Source organism: Cetorhinus maximus, unplaced genomic scaffold (assembly GCF_964194155.1).
Source record: "Cetorhinus maximus unplaced genomic scaffold, sCetMax3.hap1.1 HAP1_SCAFFOLD_1570, whole genome shotgun sequence".
Taxonomy (NCBI): Eukaryota; Metazoa; Chordata; class Chondrichthyes; order Lamniformes; family Cetorhinidae; genus Cetorhinus; species Cetorhinus maximus.
In genome coordinates this window covers 24660-45949 of record NW_027597510.1, presented here as the reverse complement: position 1 = coordinate 45949, position 21290 = coordinate 24660, and the positions used below count along the sequence as shown (strand labels likewise).

At 43.8% G+C, this 21290-nt stretch overlaps 1 protein-coding gene across 1 annotated transcript in view; it reads right to left on the bottom strand.

The window, feature by feature from the left end:
• The window catches only part of cunh1orf35 (chromosome unknown C1orf35 homolog), a 31214-nt gene extending 10058 nt beyond the window's left edge, over nucleotides 1-21156 (bottom strand). Inside the window, exons 1-4 of the mRNA XM_078536823.1 lie at nucleotides 20916-21156; nucleotides 18452-18602; nucleotides 7098-7143; nucleotides 5608-5690 (exon numbers count right to left, since the gene is read on the bottom strand). Coding sequence (XP_078392949.1) covers nucleotides 5608-5690; nucleotides 7098-7143; nucleotides 18452-18602; nucleotides 20916-21153 — 518 coding nt within the window. The 5' untranslated portion in view covers nucleotides 21154-21156. The remainder of the gene's footprint in view (nucleotides 1-5607; nucleotides 5691-7097; nucleotides 7144-18451; nucleotides 18603-20915) is intronic.
• Between the last annotated feature and the right edge of the window lie 134 nt (nucleotides 21157-21290).

Sequence of the window (21290 nt, the reverse complement as noted above, 5' to 3'; positions counted from 1 at the left end):
ACATCTGGAGTACTGTGTACAGTTTTGGTTTCCTTACTTAAAGGATATAACTGCATTAGAAGATACTAGAACTAGGGGACACCGTTTAAAAATAAGGGGTCTCCCATTTAAGATAGAGATGAGTATCTCAGAGGGTCAGTGGTATATGGAATTTTCTTCCCCAGAAAGCAGTGGAGGCAGGGTTGTTGAATACTTTTAAGGCCAAGTTAAGTAGATTTTGATTAACAAGGGAGTCAAAGGTTAGACAGGAAAGTTGAGTTGAGGCCACAATCAGATCATATTTCTCTCCCCTTCTCCCGAAGTGCAGCCTGTCCTAGAATATAGGTCCCCAGGTTTTGCCTATTCTCTTGTTTCCTTGACAAGTGGCCACAGTCCATCGCTGAACCAAAGAAAGGGACTGTCAGCAAACTCATTGACAATGGGGGAACACCAGGAAATTGGGATCACAGCCAAACCCAGGCTTGTCTACGCACGTACCTTCGAACAAATAGTGCTAGAAATCAATGGAAAGGTGGAAACCTCACTGAGCTATCCTCTTCTAGGAAACCAAGGGCTAAATGTGTTGCCTCCTTCACTGCCCTGGTTGAGATCAGGCAGATCATGCAACATGCAATACTGCACTGCCTTTTAACATAGTTAAACTTCCCAATACTCTTCACAGGAGAGTAATCAGACAAAAAAATGGCAAATGGAAAGTGATTAGGGTAAGTGGCCAAAGACCTTAAGATGAAAAGAAAGAGTGGAGAGACAGGGAGAGGGTTTAGGGGGAAATTTAGGATCAGGACCTCGATGGCTGAAGGCACAGCCTTCAACAGCGGGGTTAAAGAAATGGAGGAATGTAAAATTCTTGAAGGGCTGTAGGGCTTAAGGAGGTTGGGAATAGGGAGGGGCATAGTCATGGAGTGATTTGAATACAAGGATGATTTTTTTTTAAATTAAGGTGCTTGGGGACCACAAATTAGGATATAGGCAGCAGAATTCAAGATGAGCTTAAGTTTACTGGGGAATTGGGTCAGCAGGAAATTCGATTAACATTAAATTAATTTGAAGCAACCAGATTATAAGGAGAGAGTGTTAAATGAGTCACATTTACCTAGCAGCTTTGAGCTTCAGGATATCCCAAAGCACTCTAGAGAAAACCAATCACTGTGGGAGAAACAAACACAGCTCCCAATAAGCAGAAAGGACTTGGGGAGAACTCTCTGCTCTCCTTTGAGTATTGCCACAGGATAGTTAGCATCCACTTGAACAGATAGAATGAGTCTCAGTTTATTGTCACATCGGAAAGATGGTACCTCCGAAAGTGCAGCACTGTAGTGTCAACCAAGATTACGTGCTCAAGTCTCTGGGGGAGGACTTGAACTCTATAACCTTCTGTTGCAGAGGGGGAAAAAAAGCATTACAAACTGCTCTCGACCCACAGTTAGAGACGAGGTAGAGTCTGGAACATAATCTATTCTCTATTCTACAGTGATCTGAGAAAGCAGACAATCCTCACACAATAACAAAACAAAGGAGAGGAAAAAAAAACAAATCTAATTAAATGATGAACAGTTCTTTCTCACACTGGAGGAAGATATACAGTGGGTTTCCCAGTAGTCAGTACTAGAACCACTGTTTCTCTTGATCCATATTAATAACCTAGAGTTGGGGTGTCCAGGGCACAATTTCAAAATGTGCAGATGACACAAAACTTGGAAGCATTGTGAACTGAGAGGATAGTGATAGATATCAAGAGGACATAGACGGGCTGTAGATAGATTTTTGATGGTTATGGGAGGCAGACAGGAAAGTGGAGCTGAAACCACAACCAGATTAGCCATGATCATACTGAATGATGGAGCAGGCTCAGATGGGCCAAATGATTGACTCCTGCTCCTAATCCTACGTTCCTATGGTGAAATGGGCAGACATGTTGCAGATTAAACTTATTGCAGTGAAGTGTGAAGTGATACATTTAGTTAGGAAGAATAAGGAGAAGCAATATAAAATAAAGGAAACAATTCTAAATAGAGTTCAGGAACAAAGAGACCTGGGGATATAAGTGCACAAATCAAGGCAGGTGAGAAAGTGATTAATAAGGCTTACAGGATCCTGGGCTTTATAAATAAAGGCTTAGAGTACAAAAGCAAGAACCGTTACATAAAACCTTTATAAAATACTCTTTTAGCCTCAACTGGAGCAGTGTGTCCAAATCTGGAACCACACTGTAAAAATTATGTTAAGGCTTTAGTAAGGATACAGAAAAGATTTATGAAAATGGTTCCATGATGAAGAACTTCAGTTATGTGGGTAGATTGGTGAAGCTGAGGCTGTTCTCTTTAGAGTAGGTTGAGAGGAGATTTGATATAGGTTTTCAAAAACCATGAGGCATCCAGACAGAGAGAAATCCTTCCCATTGGTGGAAGGTTCGAGAACCAGAGGACACCAATTTAAGATGATTGGCAAAAAATGCAATAGTGACATAAGGAAAAGCTTTTTTAGATAGCAAGTGGTGAGGAGCTGGAATGCACTGCCTGAGAGTGTGGTGCAGGCAGATTCAACTGAGGCTTTCAAAAGAGAATTATCTGAAGAGAAAAAAATTACAGGTTACAGGAAAAAGGCAGCAAAGTGGCATTAGCTGAATTGCTCTTGCAGAGAGCTGGCACGAACTTGATGGGACAAATGGCCTCCTTCTGTGTTGTAACCATTTTATGTTTTCTATTATTCTAAATAATTGATCCATTGCTTGTGAGGTTAATTCTTTGAGAACTAATTTCAAATCACTGACCCAAATTAGCTAGAAGGAGAATTGAACTGAGTGAGATTTACAGATCCCATCTCCTGCTCACCCTCAATAATTACAAACACACAAAATAGGAGAAGTAGGCCATTCAGCCCCTTGAGCCTGTTCTGCAATTCAATAAGATCATGGCTGATCTGTTTGTGTTGAGTTCCACATTTCCACATTCAATACCCTTTGATTCTCTTGCCTAACAAGAATCTACCTCTGCCTTAAAAATATTCAGTGACACCACTTCCACCGCCTGAGGCAAAGAGTTCCAAAGTCAGTTTCGGAGAGAAAAAATTTCTCCTCATCCCTGTCCTATAAGGGTGACTCCTAATTTAATGACAGTGCCCCCTAGATCCGGACTCACCCACAAGAGGAAACATCCTTTCGATGTCCACCTTGTCAAGGCCATTCAGGATCTTATATACATCAATCAAGTCACCCCTCACACTTCTAAACTCCAGTGGAAACAAGCTCAGCCTGTCCAATCCATCTTCATTAGACAACCCACTCATTCCAGGTATCAATCTCGTAAACCTCCTCTGATCCGCCTCCAACGCATTTACATCCTTCTTTAGATAAGGAGAAGAAAACTGCACAGTCTTTGAGATGCAGTCTCACCAATGCCCTGTATAACTGAAGCATATCATTACTTTTATGTTCAATTCCTCTCATAATAAAGTATAGCATTCCATTAGCCTTCTTGATCACATGCTATACCTGCATACTAACTTTGTGTGAGCCATCAACCAGGCTTTTGCCCATTCGCTCAACCTATTTATATCCGTCTGCAAACTCCTTATGTCTTCTTCACAACATACTTGCCTACTTATCTTTGTGTCGTCTGCAACTTTAGCTCCAATGCCTCCAACTCCCCTCATAAGTCACTGATGTAAATTGTAAAAAGTTGAAGCCCCAGCATAGACGCCTAGGGGACTCCACTCGTCACATCCTGCCAATCAGACGAAGACCTATTTATACATACTCTCCATTATCTGCCTGCCAGCCAGCCAATCTTCTATCCAGGCTAATATGTTACCCCCTACACCAGGAGCTTTTATTTTCCACAATAACTTTTGATACAGCACCTTATCAAATGCTTTCTGGAAATTCAGGTACAGTATGTCTACAGGCTCCCCTTTATCCACAGCAAGTTATTCCTTCAAAGAACTCTAATAAATTGAGTATTGCTGAAAAAAGAGACATGCTGAAGCTTTTCATCTTGCACTCATCAGGACACTTCACAAGAATACCAATACCAGGGCAAAATAACAATTTATACTTTATGTGAAGAGAGTGCTGATTATTGGCAAGTGGACTCTGATCGGTAGAGGCGTTGCCGTGGTGAATGCACCAGTGATGGTGACTGACAGTTAATTGCCAAGCATTGTCTGAATTTAAATCAGGCAGCTTAACCCTGATTGGTCTCTTGAATAGAGGGGTTATATTTGCTACTTTCCAGTCTGATAGAACTTTTCCAGAATCTAGGGAATTTTGAAAAATTAACACCAACACATCCACTACCTCATTAGCCACCTCTTTTAAGACCCTAGGATAAAGTCTATCTGGACCTGGAGACTTGTCAGTCTGCAGCTCTATCAGTTTGCTCAGTACCGCTTCCCTAGTGATTGTAATTTCACTAAGTTCCCCTCTCTCTTCCACTTCCTGATTTACAGCTATTACTGGATGTTTTTTGTATCCTCTAGAATGAAGACAGAGCAAAACATTTCTTCATTTCATCTTCTATTTCCTTATTATAAACTATTAGCTACCCCCAATCCCACTCTCCAAAGGACCAACACTCACTTTACCTACTCTTTTCCTGTTTAAATACCTGTAGGAACTTATGTTATCCATTTTTACATTTCTAGCTACCTTCCTCTCATACTCCAATTTCTTTCTCCTGATTAACCTTTTAGTCATTCTCTGTTCTTTATGTTCTGACCAATCATCTGACCTGCCACTCATCTTTGCACAGTTATATGCTTTTATCTTAAGTTTGATGCTTTCCCTAACTTCTTTAGTTAACCATGGATGGTAGGTCCTCCCTTTAGAATTTTTCTTTATAGTACGAATATACTTATTCCGAGTATTTTGAAAAATCCCCTTAAAGGTCTGCCACAGCTTCTCTATTGATCTATCCCCTAGCCTCATATCTCAGTTAACTCAGCCTATGGTGACAACTAATGGCTAAGCCTCAGCATTACATTAGTTCATTTCAGTACAGAAAGCCAACATTGCCAATAGTGGGTCCCAGCACCACCTGCCCAGAGTCACTGAGGGATGGGCAATATGCCAGCATTACCAGCAACCCCCTCCCCACACCACCCCCACCCACCAGACCCTGATAATGAAAACAAAAAGACATTACAGTTGGATGTACAGCTTCATGCTGGATCTGTGCAAGGCTTTGGTCAGGACACAACTGGATGTACATGTGGACTCTGCCACAGAGGGGACTCTCCAGCACAGTGGAGAGCAATGTAGTTCTATGCCTGGTTCTGGGAGTTAATCAAAAGGCAGAACTAAATAGGCTAAGAGTCTTCAGCCTTGCAAAGAATTGTCTCCGAAAGGATTTTATGAAAATATAGAAGCAGTTGACCAGCATAAATATGTCAAGTGATTAGAGTAAAAGTAAAAGGTTTTAGGGATGTGAATATATGCAGGAAGGTATATCCAGTAACACATACGTTATTTTAAAATATTAAGGAGTGTTATATCCAGTAATGATACATTAGTATATAATATTTGAGAGTGCTATACACAGTAATATATAGTACAGTATATAATGGATAGTTATGGGAGAACTAGAACCAGTAAGACATGTTTCTCCCTACCTGGAACTGCCAAGCCCAAGGACTCGGTCAACATCTTTACTGTCTGGTTCTACGGCCTCACGCTTACAGACCTCTGCCAGTTCCTGAAATTAGATGAGAATGAATGTTTAAAAAGGCAGCATTCAACAACATACACCTCGCTATCCACAGAATCATAAAATCATACAATGGTTACAGCACAGGAGGAGGCCATTTGGCCTGTCAAGTCCATGCCAGTTCTCTGCAAAATCAACTCAGCTAGCTCTGCTCTTCTACTCTTATTCTGTAGTCCACAAATTTTCTATCTTTAGGTGCTATCCAATTCCTGTTTGAAAGCTTCAATTGAATCTGCCTCCATCACACTCTCAGACAATGTGTTTCAGATCCTAACCACTCACTGCATAATAAAGTTTTTCTTCATACTGACATTGACTCTTTTGCCAGTCACCTTAACCCTGTGTTGACTGGTTCACAACCCTTCTGTCTAGATCCCTCATGATTTTGAACACCTCTTTCAAATCTTTTCTCAACCTTCTCTAAGTAAAACAACCCCAGCTTCTCCAATCTATCCTCGTAACTGAAGTCCCTCTTCCGTGGAAGCATTCTTGTAAAGCTTTCACATCCTTCTTAAAGTGCAATGTCCAGAATTGGAAGCAATATTCTAGTTGACACTGAACCAGTGTTTCATAAAGGTTCATCAAACCGCTTTTGCTTTTGTACTCTATTATGCATCGACTTATAAAACCCAAGGTACCATATATCTTTCTCAGCCTGACCTGCCTCCTTCAATGATTTGTGAGCATATATCCCCAGATCTCTCTGTTGCTGCAGCCCTTCAGAGTTGTATCCTTTATTTTACATTGCCTCTCCTCTTTCTTCTTACTAAAATGCATCACTTCACATTTCTCTGCAATAAATTTAATCTTCCACCAGCCTGTCTATGCCCTCTTGAAGTCTGTCACTATCCTCCTTACTGTAAGGAGTACTTCAACTGTAAGTACTTCAAAAGTACTTAATTGGCTGAAAAGCACTTTGGAACGTCTAGTGGTTGTGAAAGGTGATGTATAAATGCACAGACTGTATTACATAAGGATCACACACACAGGGTGCAGTGTATCATAAAGGATCACACACACAAGGTGCAGTGTATCACAAAGGATCACACACACAGGGTGCAGTGTATCATAAAGGATCACACACACACAGGGTGCAGTGTATCATAAAAGATCACACACACAAGGTGCAGTGTATCATAAAGGATCACACACACAAGGTGCAGTGTATCATATAAGATCACACACACAGGGTGCAGTGTATCATAAAGGATCACACAAACAGGGTGCAGTGTATCATAAAGGATCACACACACAGGGTGCAGTGTATCATAAAGGATCACACACACAGGGTGCAGTGTATCATAAAGGATCACACACACAGAGTGCAGTGTATCATAAAGGATCACACACCTGCTATGGAAACATTCATTATAGCACACTTCACTCATTCCTTACCTCTTTAGTTACTCCAGTGGGTCTTCTTTTGGGATTCTTGTACCCTCTAATGACAATAGAAGAAAATATCATCAGCTTTATGGTAAGATCCTGTTGGAGGAATTTATTATTTTCTGGTGCTTGATAAGTGTCATTGATGAGTATTCTGAAATAGAACGCATTCTTCCAACTTAAATACTACAGGTTTGATATAGAGTAATGTCCCTTCTACACCACTCCATCAAACATTCAGAGTTCAAATACAGCAAGGACTAGTTATAAAGTAAAGCTCCCTCTACACTGTCTCATCAAACACTCAAGGGCAGGTGCAGCAGATTAGCTACAGCATAAGGTCCATTCTACACTGACCAATCAAACATTCCCAAGTAAAGCTTTCTCTACACTATCCCAGAAAACACTGACATCAGGTACAGCCCAAGTTGTACACACTGATGGTACACACTGCTGCCACTGTGGTGAAGGAAGTGAATGTTTAAGGTGGTGGATGGGGTGCTGATCAAGCAGCCAACTGTGTCCTGGATGGTATTGAGCTTCTTCAATGTTTTTGGAACTTCACTTATCCAAGCAAGTGGGGAGCATTTCATCACAATCCTGACTTGTGCCTTGTAGATGATGGGGAGGCTTTGGGGAGTCAGGATATGAGTTACTCACTGAAGAATTCCCAGTCTCTGACCTGATCTTGTAGCCACAGTATTTATATGGCTGGTCCAGTTCAGTTTCTGGTCAATGGTAACTCCCAGGATGTTGATGGTGGGGAATTCAGTGATGGTAATTCCAACATCAAGGGGAGACGGTTAGACTCTCTCTTGTTGGAGATGGCCATTATCTGGCAGTTAAGTGGCAATAACATTCATGCCACACATCAGCCCAAGCCTGTATGTTGTCCAGGTCTTGCTACATATGGGCACAGATTGCTTCATTATTGAAAGAGTTTGGAACTGAACACAATGCAATCATCAGTGAGCATCCTCACTTTTGATCTTAGGTTGCAGGAAAGGTCATTGCTGAAGCAGCTGAAGATGGTCAGGCCTAGAACACTGTCCTAAGGAACATCTGCAGCAATGACCTGAGGTGGTAGTGCCATATATCCAATGCAATCCTACATAGTGCCACTCAATGTGATGAAGTGAATGTGAAGGTGGGCCTTGGTCTCCAAAAGGTCAGATCGGTGTTGCGCATGAACTAGAATGAATTGAAAGAAAAGCACTGCAGAAACATTGCATCACGCAATCCCTGTGGAATGCCTTTGAGGTCTCCTGATTTGAAGGGTAGGCACCTTGTTGAGAGTACATTCAAACAACTGTGTTTTCTAAACCAGTGTTGTGGCTGTCGGCTAATGTAATGGACTAATGTAGTGGGCATTTAGATGTGGATAAAAAGCTTTTCTGATTAATAATTAAATGAGTCATTGACACCATCATTGGTCATGAGATTTCAATATTCATGTACATGATATATGTAAACTCATGTAAACTTTAAACTTTTTGCTGAGAATGTAAGATGAAAAGCAATGCTTTACTTCCTTAGTCACTGAATGGTGACAAATGTTTACGTAAATATATAATTACCTGTTGTGTGAAGCGTTTTCTACTAAAATGAGTGCATGTGGCCAAAATGGCATCACTGTAGTCACATCCGTGCCAAGTCAGTTAGTTTTATTGGAAACACTGACCAAAACTCTCCACAGCTCCTCAGAGCCTTATTAGATAATTACAGCGAGGTTGTATTTTTCAAAAGACAAAGTCAGGGAATCAACCCTGGTTCAACGAAGAGTGCAGGAGAGCATGACAGGAGCAACAAGAGGCATATCCGAAAATGAGGTGTCAATTTGTTGAAGCTCCAACACAGGTCTACTTACATGCCAAACAGCAGAAGCAGCAATAGACAGAGCTAAGCGCTCCCACAACCAATGGATCAGATCAAAGCTACGCAGTCTTTCCACATCCAGTTGTGAATGGTGTAGGACAATTAAATAACTAACCAGAGAAAAAAGCTCCACAAATATCCCCATCCTCAATGATGGGGGAGCCCAGCACATCAGTGCAAAAGACAAGGCACAGATGCCAGTCTCAGCCAGTTCAATTCACTTCATGTGATATCAAAAAGCGGCTGAAGGCACTGGGTACTGCAAAGGCTATGGGCCCTGACAACATTCCGTAGTACTGAAGACTTATGCTCCAAAACCAGCCGCACACCTGGCCAAGCTGTTCCAGTACAGCTACAACACTGGGATCTTCCCAGCAATGTGGAAAATTGCCCAGGTATGTCCTGTCCACAAAAAGTAGGACTAATCAAATATGGCCAATTACCACCCCATTAGTCTACGCTCCATCATCAGCAAAGTGATGGAGGGGTCGTCCACAGTGCTATCAAGAGGCACTTATTCAGAAATAACCTGCTCACTGATGCTCAGTTTGGGTTCCTCCAGGGCCACTCAGCTCCTGAGCTCATTACAGGCTTGGTGCAAACGTGGACAAAAGAGCGGAACTCAAGTGACTGCCCTTGACATCAGGACAGCATTTGACTGAGTATGGCATCAAGGAGCCATAGCAAAACTGAAGTCAATGGGAATCAAGTTCTGAAGTTGTTCCTGTGAATGAGAACTCATTGAATTGTGGTCCAGTTGAGCAAAGAACTAATCCAAGTAACATTACTGCAACAATTCAAGAAGGGCAAGTAGGGGTGGCCACCAAATGCTGACTTAGCCAGCGAAGCCCATACCCCGGGAAAGAATAAAATAAAACATACTGGACACTGAGATAAACACTAGCCTTTCACAATTATCGCAGTTATGTTTCCTTAAAAATTGTTCCCACTTTGCAAATTTTAATTATTTATACTTTCTGATGGTCAAAAAGTTAACTAGGCTAATCATGGTCTAGGTTTAGGATGGTTTATACACAGAATAATAATGACCCAAAAGTGCATAGAAGCTAGATCAGTTCGGATCCCTTGTGCAGAGTAATGAGCACCCAGTGTGATTAAAAAAAAATACCTGCTTGGGTCGAGGGAGCAACTCATCAACGTTTGAATAAGCAGGTCTTACGCTGAACCTTACTGGATGGGATACATACATAGAATTCAGCGTCTTCAGGACCATATCCACAGAGGTACCTTATTATCACATTGGGAAGCAGTTGTGAGCAGCAGGGTTTGTAAACTACAGCTCAACATCAGGAAGTCTGGGTTCAAACCCACTGTAGTAAGGAAGGAAGTCAGTAACGGCTACTGAGAAATACAGTGCGCTATATTATATAAACAAAACACTGAATCAAAGAAGTTGTTAAATAAAATACAAATTTTAAAATTCTTATCCTCAGTGTTCAAATCCCACCTTGGCCACACCCCCTTCCCCACTAACTCTGGACTTCTTCACTTAAACAGGTTTTCAGAAGCTAGATTCAGATGCTTAAAAGCAACCCATCTATAGTGCTGCTTTTGTCTGCACTGGAGTGCTGCTTTGGGCTGCAATAGAGTGCTTCAGCTGGGGTTTGGTGAGAGAGGGGGAAAAAAAGCAGGAGAGAAATAGTGATAGAGGATTTTCTCGTACGGGGATAGATATTTCTGTGGCTGCAGACATGACACCACGATGGTATGTTGCTTCCCTGGTACAAGGATGTCACTAAGCGGCTGCAGGACATTCTGAAGGGGGAGGCTGAACAGCCAGAGGTCGTGGTCTATATTGGTACCAGCGACAAAGGAAACAAGAGGGAGGACTTCTTGAAAGTAGAATATAGGGAGCTAGGAAATAAATTACAAAGCAGGACCTCAAAGGCAGTAATCTCAGGGTTACTCCATACCACATGCTAGTGAGATCAGAAATAGGAGAATAGGCCAGATGAATGTTTGGTTGAAGAGATGGTGTAGATGGGGTGGATTTAGATTCCTGAGGCATTGGGACTGATTCTAGGGAAGATGGGACCTGTACTAGCTGGGCGGGTTGCACCCCAGCAGAACCAGGACAAATACCCTTACAGGGGTAAAAATAAAAATACCTGGAAAAACTCAGCAGGTCTGGCAGCATCTGCGGAGAGGAACACAGTTAACGTTTCGAGTCCATATGACTCTTCAACAGAACTAAGTAAAAATAGAAGAGAGGTGAAATATAAGCTGGTTTAAGGGGGGGTGGGACAGGTAGAGCTGGATAGAGGGCCAGTGATAGGTGGAGATAGCCAAAAGATGTCATAGACAAAAGGACAAAGAGGTGTTGAAGGTGGTGATATTATCTAAGGAATGTGCTAATTAAGGGTAGAAAGCAGGACATGCAAGATACAGATAGCCCTAGTGGGGGTGGGGTGGGGTGAAGGATTCGAAAAAGGCTAAAAGGTAGAGATAAAACAATGGATGGAAATACATTTAAAAATAATGGAAATAGGTGGGAAAAGAAAAATCTATATAAATTATTGGAAAAAAAAAGGGGGGGGCGGGATCGGAAAGGGGGTGGGGATGGAGGAGAGAGTTCATGATCTAAAATTGTTGAACTCAATATTCAGTCTGGAAGGCTATAAAGTGCCTAGTCGGAAGATGAGGTGCTGTTCCTCCAGTTTGCATTGAGCTTCACTGGAACAATGCAGCAGGCCAAGGACGGACATGTGGGCATGAGAGCAGGGTGGAGTGTTGAAATGGCAAGCGACAGGGAGGGCTGGGTAATGCTTGCGGACAGACCGAAGGTGTTCTGCAAAGTGGTCACCTAATCTGCGTTTGGTCTCTCCCTCACAGGGGTATTTGCTAGCACTGTGGGGGAGGGTTTAAACTAGAGTGGCGGGGGGTGGGAACCTGAGCGGGGAGACACAAGAGAGAGAAACAAAGATAGGAATGAAAGACAGAAAAGTAGAAAGCAAAAGCGCAAGGCAGAAGAAACAGGAACTAACAGCAAATAGGGCCATAGTACAAAAAAAAGTGTAAAAATGTTAGAAAGACAAGTCTAAAGGCGCTGTATCTGAATGCAGAGAGCATTCACAATAAAGTAGACAAATTAACAATGCAAATAGATGTAAAAGGGTATGATCTGATTGCAATTATGGAGACATGGCTGTAGGGTGACCAAGGCTGGGAACTGAATGTCCAAGAGTACTCAATATTTATGACGGACAGACAAAAAGGAAAAGGAGGTGGCATGGCATTGTTAGTTAAGGATGAAATCAGTGCGATAGTGAGAAAGGATATTGGCTCAGAAAATCTAGATGTAGAATCAGTCTAGGTGGAGCTAAGAAGCAACAAGGGATGGAAAACATTGGTGGGTGTCATCTATAGGCCTCCAAACAGTAGTGATGAGGTAGGGGATGGCATTAAACAAGAAATTAAAGATACATGTAACAAGCGTGCTACAGTAGTCATGGTAACTTTAATCTACATATAGACTGGCCAAACCAAATTAGCAATAATACTGTGGCGGATGAATTCCTGGAGTGTGTACGAGATGGTGTCTTAGACCAGTATGTCGAGGAACTGACTAAGGAACAGGCTATCCTAGATTTGGTATTGTGCAATGAGAAGGGATTAATTAAATATCTTGTTGCGCGGGGTTCTTTAGGGAACAGTAACCATAACATGAAAAAATTCTTCATTAGGATGGAAAGTGAAGTAGTCTGATCTGAAACTAAGGTCCTAAATCTTAACAATGGAAACTACGAAGGTATGAGCCGTGAGTTGGCTAAAATAGATTGGGGAACTTCATTAAAAGGCATGACAGTGGATAGGCAATGGCTAATATTTAAGGAACGAATGTATGCATTGCAACAGTTATACATTCCTTTCTGGCACAAAAACACAACAGGAAAAGCAGCTTACATAAGAAAATAAGGATAGCATTAGATCCAAAGAGGAGTCATATAAAGTTGCTAGAAAAAGTAGCAAGCCTGAGGATTGGGAGTAGTTTAGAATTCAGCGAAGCAGGACCAAGAGATTGATTAAGAGGGGAAAAATAGAGTAGGAGAGTAAACTTGCAAGGAACATAAAAACTGACATATAAGCTTCTATAACTATGTAAAAGGAAAAAGATTAGTGAAGTCAAATGTAGGCTCCTTAGAGTCTGAAACAGGAGAATTTATAATAAGAGGACAAGGAAATGGCAGAGTAATTAAACAACCACTTCAGTTCTGTCTTCACAGACGAAGATACAAATAACTTCCCAGAACCAGGGAACCAAGGATCTAGCGAGAAAGAGGAATTGAAGGAAATTAGTATTACTAAAACAATAGTGCTGGAGAAATTAATGGGACTGAAAGCTGACAAATCCCCAGGGCCTGATAATCTACATCCCAGGGTACTAAAGGAGGTGGCCATGGAAATAGTAGGTGTGTTGGTTGTCATCTTCCAAAATTCTGTAGATTCTGGAATAGTCCCAGCAGATTGGAGGGTGGCAAATGTAACCCTACTATTTAAAAAAAAAGGAGGGAGAAAACAGCAAATTACAGAGCGGTTAGCCTATCAGTAGTTGGGAAAATGCTAGAGTCCATTATAGAGGATGTGATAACGGAACACTTAGAAAAGGAGAGCCCAGGAGAGGCTATTAAAGTCTCCAGAACCCAAAATAGGACAGAGTGTTTGGAAAGGGCTAGGAATCTAACTTCAAGCACATCAGATAAAGGAGAATGAGAAAGGGGACGGGAAATACAGGACTGAAGGTGTTGTATCTGAATGCACGCAGTATACGAAATAAGGTAAATGAGCTTGTGGCGCAGATTGAAATTGGCAGGTATGATGTGGTGGGCATCACGGAGACATGGCTGCAAAGGGATCAGGACTGGGAGCTAAATATCCAAGAATATACATCCTATCGAAAAGATAGGCAGGTTGGCAGAGGGGGTGGGGTTGCTTTGTTAGTAAGAAATGAAATTAAATCGATAGCAAGAAATGATGTAGGGTCAGATGATGTAGAATCTGTGTGGGTAGAGTTGAGGAACCGCAAAGGTAAAAAAACCATAATGGGAGTTATGTACAGGCCTCCGAACAGTAGTCAGGATGTGGGGCACAAGATACACCAGGACATAGAAAAGGTGTGTAAGAAAGGCAAGGTTACAGTGATCATGGGGTATTTCAATATGCAGGTAGACTGGGAAAATCAGGTTGGTAGTGGATCCCAAGAAAAGGAATTTGTGGAATGTCTACAAGATGGTTTTTTGGAGCAGCTTGTGGTGGAGCCCACTACGGAACAAGCAATTCTAGATTTAGTGATGTGTAATGAGGCAGATTTGAAAAGGGAGCTTAAGGTGAAGAAACCTTTAGGAGGAAGTGACCATAATATAATAGAATTTACCCTGCAATTTGAGAGGAAAAAGCTGGAATCAGATGTAACGGTATTACAGTTGAATGAAGGCAACTACAGAGGCATGAGGGAGGAGCTGGCCAGAATTGACTGGGAGATGAGCCTAGCAGGAAAGACAGTGGAACAGCAATGGCAGGAGTTTCTGGGAGTAATTTGAGAGACACAGCAAAAATTCGTCCCTAGGGAGAAGAAGCATACTAAAGGGAGGACGAGGCAACCATGGCTGACAAGGGAAGTCAGGGACAGCATAAAAGCTAAAGAGAAAGCATACAATGTGGTGAAGAGCAGTGGGAAACCAGGGATTGGGAAGACTACAAAGACCAATAGAGGACAACTAAAAAAGAAATAAGGAGGGAGAAGATTAAATATGAGTGTAAACTAGCCAGTAATATAAAAGAAGATGGCAAGAGTTTTTTTAGATATATAAAGGGTAAGAGAGAGGTAAAAGTGAACATTGGGCTGCTGGAAAATGACGCTGGAGAAGTAGTAGTGGGGAACAAAGAAATGGCAGAGGAACTGAATAGGTACTTTGCGTCAGTCTCCATGGTGGAAGATACGAGTAACATCCCCAAAGTTCAAGAGAGTCGGAGGGGGGCAGAGGTGAGTATGGTGGCCATTACCAAGGAGAAGGTGCTAGAAAAACTGAAAGGTCTGAAGGTGGATAAATCACCTGGACCAGATGGATTACACCCCAGAGTTCTGAAGGAGATAGCTGAAGAGATAGTGGAGGCGTTAGTGGTGATCTTTCAGAAATCACTGGAGTCAGGGAGGGTCCCAGAGGACTGGAAAATCGCTAATGTAACCCCCCTGTTTAAGAAGGGAGTGAGGCAAAAGACGGGAAATTACAGGCCGATTAGCCTGACCTCGGTCGTTGTTAAGATTTTAGAGTCCATTATTAAGGATGAGATTTCAGAATACTTGGAAGTGCATGGTAAAATCGGGCAAAGTCAGCATGGTTTCATCAAGGGGAGGTCATGCCTGACAAATCTGTTAGAATTCTTTGAGAAGGTAACGAGTAGGTTAGACAAAGGAGAGCCAATGGATGTTATCTACTTGGACTTCCAGAAGGCCTTTGACAAGGTGCCGCACAGGAGGCTGCTCAGTAAGATAAGAGCCCATGGTGTTAGAGGCAAGGTACTAGCTTGGATAGAAGATTGGCTGTCTGGCAGGAGGCAGAGTGTGGGGATAAGGGGGTCCTTCTCAGGATGGCGGCTGGTGACTAATGGAGTTCGCTGGGGTCAGTGTTGGGACCACAACTTTTCACTTTATACATTAATGATCTAGATGAAGGAACTGAGGGCATCCTGGCTAAGTTTGCAGATGATACAAAGATAGGTGGAGGGACAGGTAGTATTGAGGAGGCAGGGAGGCTGCAGAAGGATTTGGACAGGTTAGGAGAATGGGCAAAGAAGTGGCAGATGGAATACGTGGGGAAGTGTGAGGTCATGCACTTTGGTAGGAAGAATAGAGGCATAGACTATTTTCTAAATGGGGAGATAATTCAGAAATCTGGAGTGCAAAGGGACTTGGGAGTCCTAGTCCAGGATTCTCTTAAGGTTAACTTGCAGGTTGAGTCGGTAGTTAGGAAGGCAAATGCAATGTTGGCATTTATTTCGAGAGGACTAGAATATAAAAGCAGGGATCTGCTGCTGAGGCTTTATAAGGCTCTGGTCAGACCACATTTAGAATATTGTGAGCAATTTTGGGCCCCGTATCTCAGGAAGGATGTGCTGGCCCTGGAGAGGGTCCAGAGGAGGTTCAGGAGAATGATCCCAGGAATGAAAGGCTTAACATATGAGGAACGTTTGAGGACTCTGGGTCTATACTCGATGGAGTTTAGAAGGATATGGGGGGATCTGATTGAAACTTACAGAATACTGAAAGGCCTGGATAGAGTGGACGTGGGGAAGATGTTTCCATTAGTAGGAGAGACTAGGACTCGAGGGCACACCTTTTAGGGAAGACCTTTTAGAACAGAGATGAGGAGAAACTTCTTTAGCCAGAGGGTGGTGAATCTATGGAATTCATTGCCACAGAAGGCTGTGGAGGCCAGGTCATTGAGTGTATTTAAGACCGAGATAGATAGGTTCTTGATTGGTAAGGGGATCAAAGGTTACGGGGAGAAGGCGGGAGAATGGGGTTGAGAAATTTATCAGCCATGATTGAATGGCGGAGCAGACTCGACGGGCCGAATGGCCTAATTTCTGCTCCTATGTCTTATGGTCTTAAAATATCAACAGGATTAGACAAAGTCAGCATGGATTTACGAAAGGGAAATCATGTTTGACAAACCTACGAGAGATTTTTTGAGGACGTAACTAGCAGAATAGATAAGGGAGCACCAGTGGATGTGGTGTATTTGGATTTTCAGAAAGCTTTTGATAAAGTCTCACATAAGAGGCTAGTGTAAAATTAAAGCACATCGGACTGGGAGTAATATATTGGTATGGATTGAGAATTGGTCAGCAGAGAGAAAGCAGAGAGTAGGAATAAACAAGTCTTTTTCAGAGTGGCAGACGGTGACTAGTGGGGTACCGCAGGGATCAGTGCTTGGGCCCCAGCTATTCACAATATATATCAATGATTTAGATGAGGAAACCAAATTTAATATTTACAAGTTTGCTGATGACACAAAACTTGGTGAGAATGTGAGGAAGGTGTTAAGAGGCTTCAAGGGGATTTAGACAGGTTGAGTGAGTGGGCGGATGCAGTATTAATGTGGAGAAGTGTGAAGTTATCTACTTCAGTAGGAAAAAAAGAATGGCAGAGTATTATTTAAATAGTGATAGATTGGGAAATGTTGATGTACAAAGGGACCTGGGTGTCCTTCTACACCAATCACTGAAAGCAAGCATGTAGATGCATCAAGCAGTTAAGAAGGCAAATGGTATGTTGGCTTTCGTTGCGAGAGGAATTGACTACAAGAGCAAGGAAGTCTTACTGCAGCTGGACAGGACCTTGGTGAGACCACACCTGGAGTATTGTGTGCAGTTCTGGTCTCCTTACCTAAGAAAGGATATAATTGCCATAGAGGGAGTGCAATGAAGCTTCAACAGATCGATTCCTGGGATGGCAGCATTGTCATATGAGGAGAGATCGGGCCAACTAGGCCTGTTTTCACTGGATTTTAGAAGAATTAGAGGGGATCTCATTGAAATGTATAAAATTCTGATAGGGATGGACAGACTGGATGCAGGAATGATGTTTCCTCTGGCTCAGGGGTCACAGTCTCAGGATACAGGGTAGGCCATTTAGCACTGAGATGAGGAGAAACTTCTTCACTCAGAGGGTGGTGAACCTGCGGAATTCTCTACCACAGAGGGCTATGGAGGCCAAGTCACTGAATATATTTAAGAAGGGAATAGATAGATTTCTAGACTCTAAAGGCATCAACGAGTATGGAGAGTGAGGAGTATGGCTTTTGAGATAGAGGATCAGCCATGATCATACTGAATGGCAGAGCAGGCTCGAAGAGCCAAATGACCTACTCTTGCTCCTCTTTTCTATGTTTCACCTCTTTGTGCATTTCCCACTTCCTTCGCTCCACCCTTAGTGGTTGTGGTCAGCCATCGAGACCCTAAGCACTAGAATTGCCTCGTCATATCTCACTATCTCTATCCTTTAAATGCTGTTTAAAACCTACCTTTTTGACCAAGCTTTTCGACAACTGTCTCAATATTTCCTTCTTTGACATAGTATCAATGGTGGTCTAAATACAATCATGGGAAAATCCTTGGAATATTTTAACTACATAAGAAGCAGCACATAAATCCAAGTTGTTGTTATAGTCCGGAGTCTTTCCACTCTTTACCCCCCCACCACCCCCACTCCTCCACCCCAGGCCACCAATGACTTAATAGGTAAAAACACTGCTTCATATCGAGATCAGGAACAACTTTGCACTCCAGTCCCGGGCAGGTGTGTTGACATAAGGTGTGGCCCTCACAGTTGAATGGCTTTGCAGCACTTCATATAGAAGCTTGCGAGAGATGTTGCAGGAATACTACTGCCCATGGAACTGTAGCCCAGAGCTTTCAGGGCTGGAGGGAGACAATGAGAGCGGATACAGGCTTTTCTCAACACTCACAGTGCTGCCATGAGGGCCTCTTGCTCAGCTCTTCGAACAGCCATCAATTCCTCGCTGCGAGACTGTGCCCCCTCTGTTTTCTTCTCCTTTGTGTACCAGGTAAGGTCCTTTCCTTTTTGCCATCGTCCAACTGGTGCCATCAGTGAATTTCCTGCAAGCCGTCACAAACAAGATACAAATAACATCTATATTCTAAAACAACAAATCCTAGGGTAAAACCCCCATTTTAGATCCAGTTGCTCAGGGTCCCTGCTTGGGCCAAATGTCCCAACAAAAATTCACTCAATTACAAGTCCATAATCTGTTGCTCCAATAATAATCTGTACCAATCTCCTGCCAATAGCCCACATCTTCTGTCAATTTTCTCTCAATGTCCATGCAACCGGTCATTTCAAAAAGGACTCACACTTCTAATGTTTCCTATCTAAAAAGTCACTTCTGTACCATAATGTTGTTCACTTAGATACTGGGCCTCTGCTACTCAATGTGGGCCTGTCAATGTGAGCAGCTTGTTTATTATCAGCATAGAAACAGTCAGGGACACAGGGCACTGGAGCGACAGTTTGCTAAATGATACTGTCACAGGAATTACACCCATACCTACCACCCATTCAACTCCCCATCATTATACTGGGGATAAGACCCCTTTCAGATCTTCCCCTCACTCAGGATTACCCCTTCTACCCCACCCCCCTATTTCAGTGATCACTCCCTCTGTCCCCTCACTCAGGGATTGGGGAGACGGTGGCGCATATTGGCAATGTCACTGGGCTAGTAATCCAGAAGCCCAGGCTAATGGTCTGGTACAGGTTTAAATCCCACCACGGCAGCTGGTGAAATTTAAATTCAATTAATAAAATCTAGAATATAAAGTTAGTCTCTGTAAGGAAATTATCATAAGCTGTCGTAAAAACCCATCTGGTTCACCAATGCCCTATAGGGAAGGAAATCTGCCATCCTCACATGGTCTGGCACATATGTGACTACAGATCCACAGTAATGTGACTGGCTCTGAACTGCACCATCCCCCCCTGCTCCCCCAAGGATTAGCCTCACCCCACCACCCCCAGGGATTACTCTCCCCCTTCCAGGGATTACCCCTCTCCCTGTCCCTCACTCCGGATTCTTCACCCCTCTCAACCAGCGATTATCCCCTTTAGCCCCCTTCCCATTCCGCCTTCACCCTCCCCAAACCTCCTTCCCCTCAAAGCACTCCCCGCACCCATCCCATTTCCCTGTCCCCCTCCCAGAGCTCCCAAACCAAACCCCCCCATGCCCCCATTCCCCCCTCCCTGTCGCTATTCCCCCTCCCCAAGCTGCCAGTACCTCTTTCCCACTCCACCTTCCCCCTCCCCAAACCCCCTACCACCTCACTCCCAATCCCCCTTCACCCCACGCCAGCCCCTTCAACAAACCCTTTCCCCCTCTTCAAAAATCCTTATCCCTCACTAAGCCTCTTTCCTGCTCCCTTCCCATTGCCCCTACCCTATATTTCTTCCTTCCACACCCCTTTCCCCCGCACCTCCTTCCTCCCATCTCCTTTATCCCCCCCCATTCCCCCTTACCCTACCCAGCCCTTCGCGTTCCTCCTCCCCGTCACCCCCGTCTCCCGCACCCCTTCCCATTCTCCTTTCCCTCTCCCCCTTCCTCCTCACCCCTTACCTTTACCCCTTTCCCCTCGCCCCTTTCCTTTCCCCTCACCCCTTTCCATTCCCCCTTAACCCTTCCCATTCTCCCATTCCCCCTCACTTCCCCCTCACCCCTTCCCATTCCCCCAGCACCCCTTCCCATTTCCCCCTCACTCCTTCCCATTCCCCCAGCACCCCTTCCCATTTCCCCCTCACCACTTCCCATTCCCCCAGCACCCCTTCCCCCTCTCCATTCCCCCTCACCCCTCCCTATTCCCCCTCACCCCTTCCCCCTCACCCCTTCCTCCTTCCAATTTTACTTCCCCCGCCCTTCCTGTACCCCTGCCCCTTCCTGTACCCCCGCCCCCTTCCCATCTCTCCACCCCCTCGCCCCTTCCCCAGCCCCACTTCCCACTCCCACTGTCCCCCAAAAGTGCCATCTGTCACTTGTTCTATGTTGTTCCTTCATGAGTGTTGACCCTTGTATTGCCATTAACACATTCTGCTTTTTTACCTTTATGCCACTATCAGCACCTTCTTTAGTCTTCACCACTACCATTATCACTCCCTTTGTCGTGTCCGTGACACTTTTATCAATCTCTCCTTGATTCCCACCTATTGCAGACCCTTCTATCCAGCTTCACCTGCTCCACCCCGCTTAAACAGCATAAAATCCATCACATTTCTACTTCTCTTTAGCTCTGAAGAAAAGTCATACAAACTCTAAACGTTAGCTCTGTTTCTCTCTCCAGACGCTGTTAGACCCGCTGAGTTTCTCCAGCATTTTCTGTTTTCATTCCACTTTCCCCTCAGCCCTTCCCGGGGCCCCTCCTTACCCAGGTAATTCTCCCGATGTTTATCCGCTTTCACCTCCTCCCAGGTGAACTGATCCTGTCCGCCGCGTACGCCTCCTCGGGCCGAGCCCATCATCTTACAGCCTGACACAAGACAACTAAAACACGGAACCGATCCTGCCTGACAGCCACGGCCTAGCAGGAAAAGCGACTTCGACTTCCTTCGGACGGGTGGCGCATGTGGATGACGATTTAGCGCCGCCATCTGACTGAGGGGCATCTTTTGTGCAGTTAGAAACCGTGCGCCGCCATCTTTGTGCGGGGCTAAATCTCTGCCGCCCTCTAGCGTATCGGTGAGAAAAGCTGGAAAGACACAGCAGGTCAGGCAGTGTCTGTGGAGCGAGACACCTGAGCCCG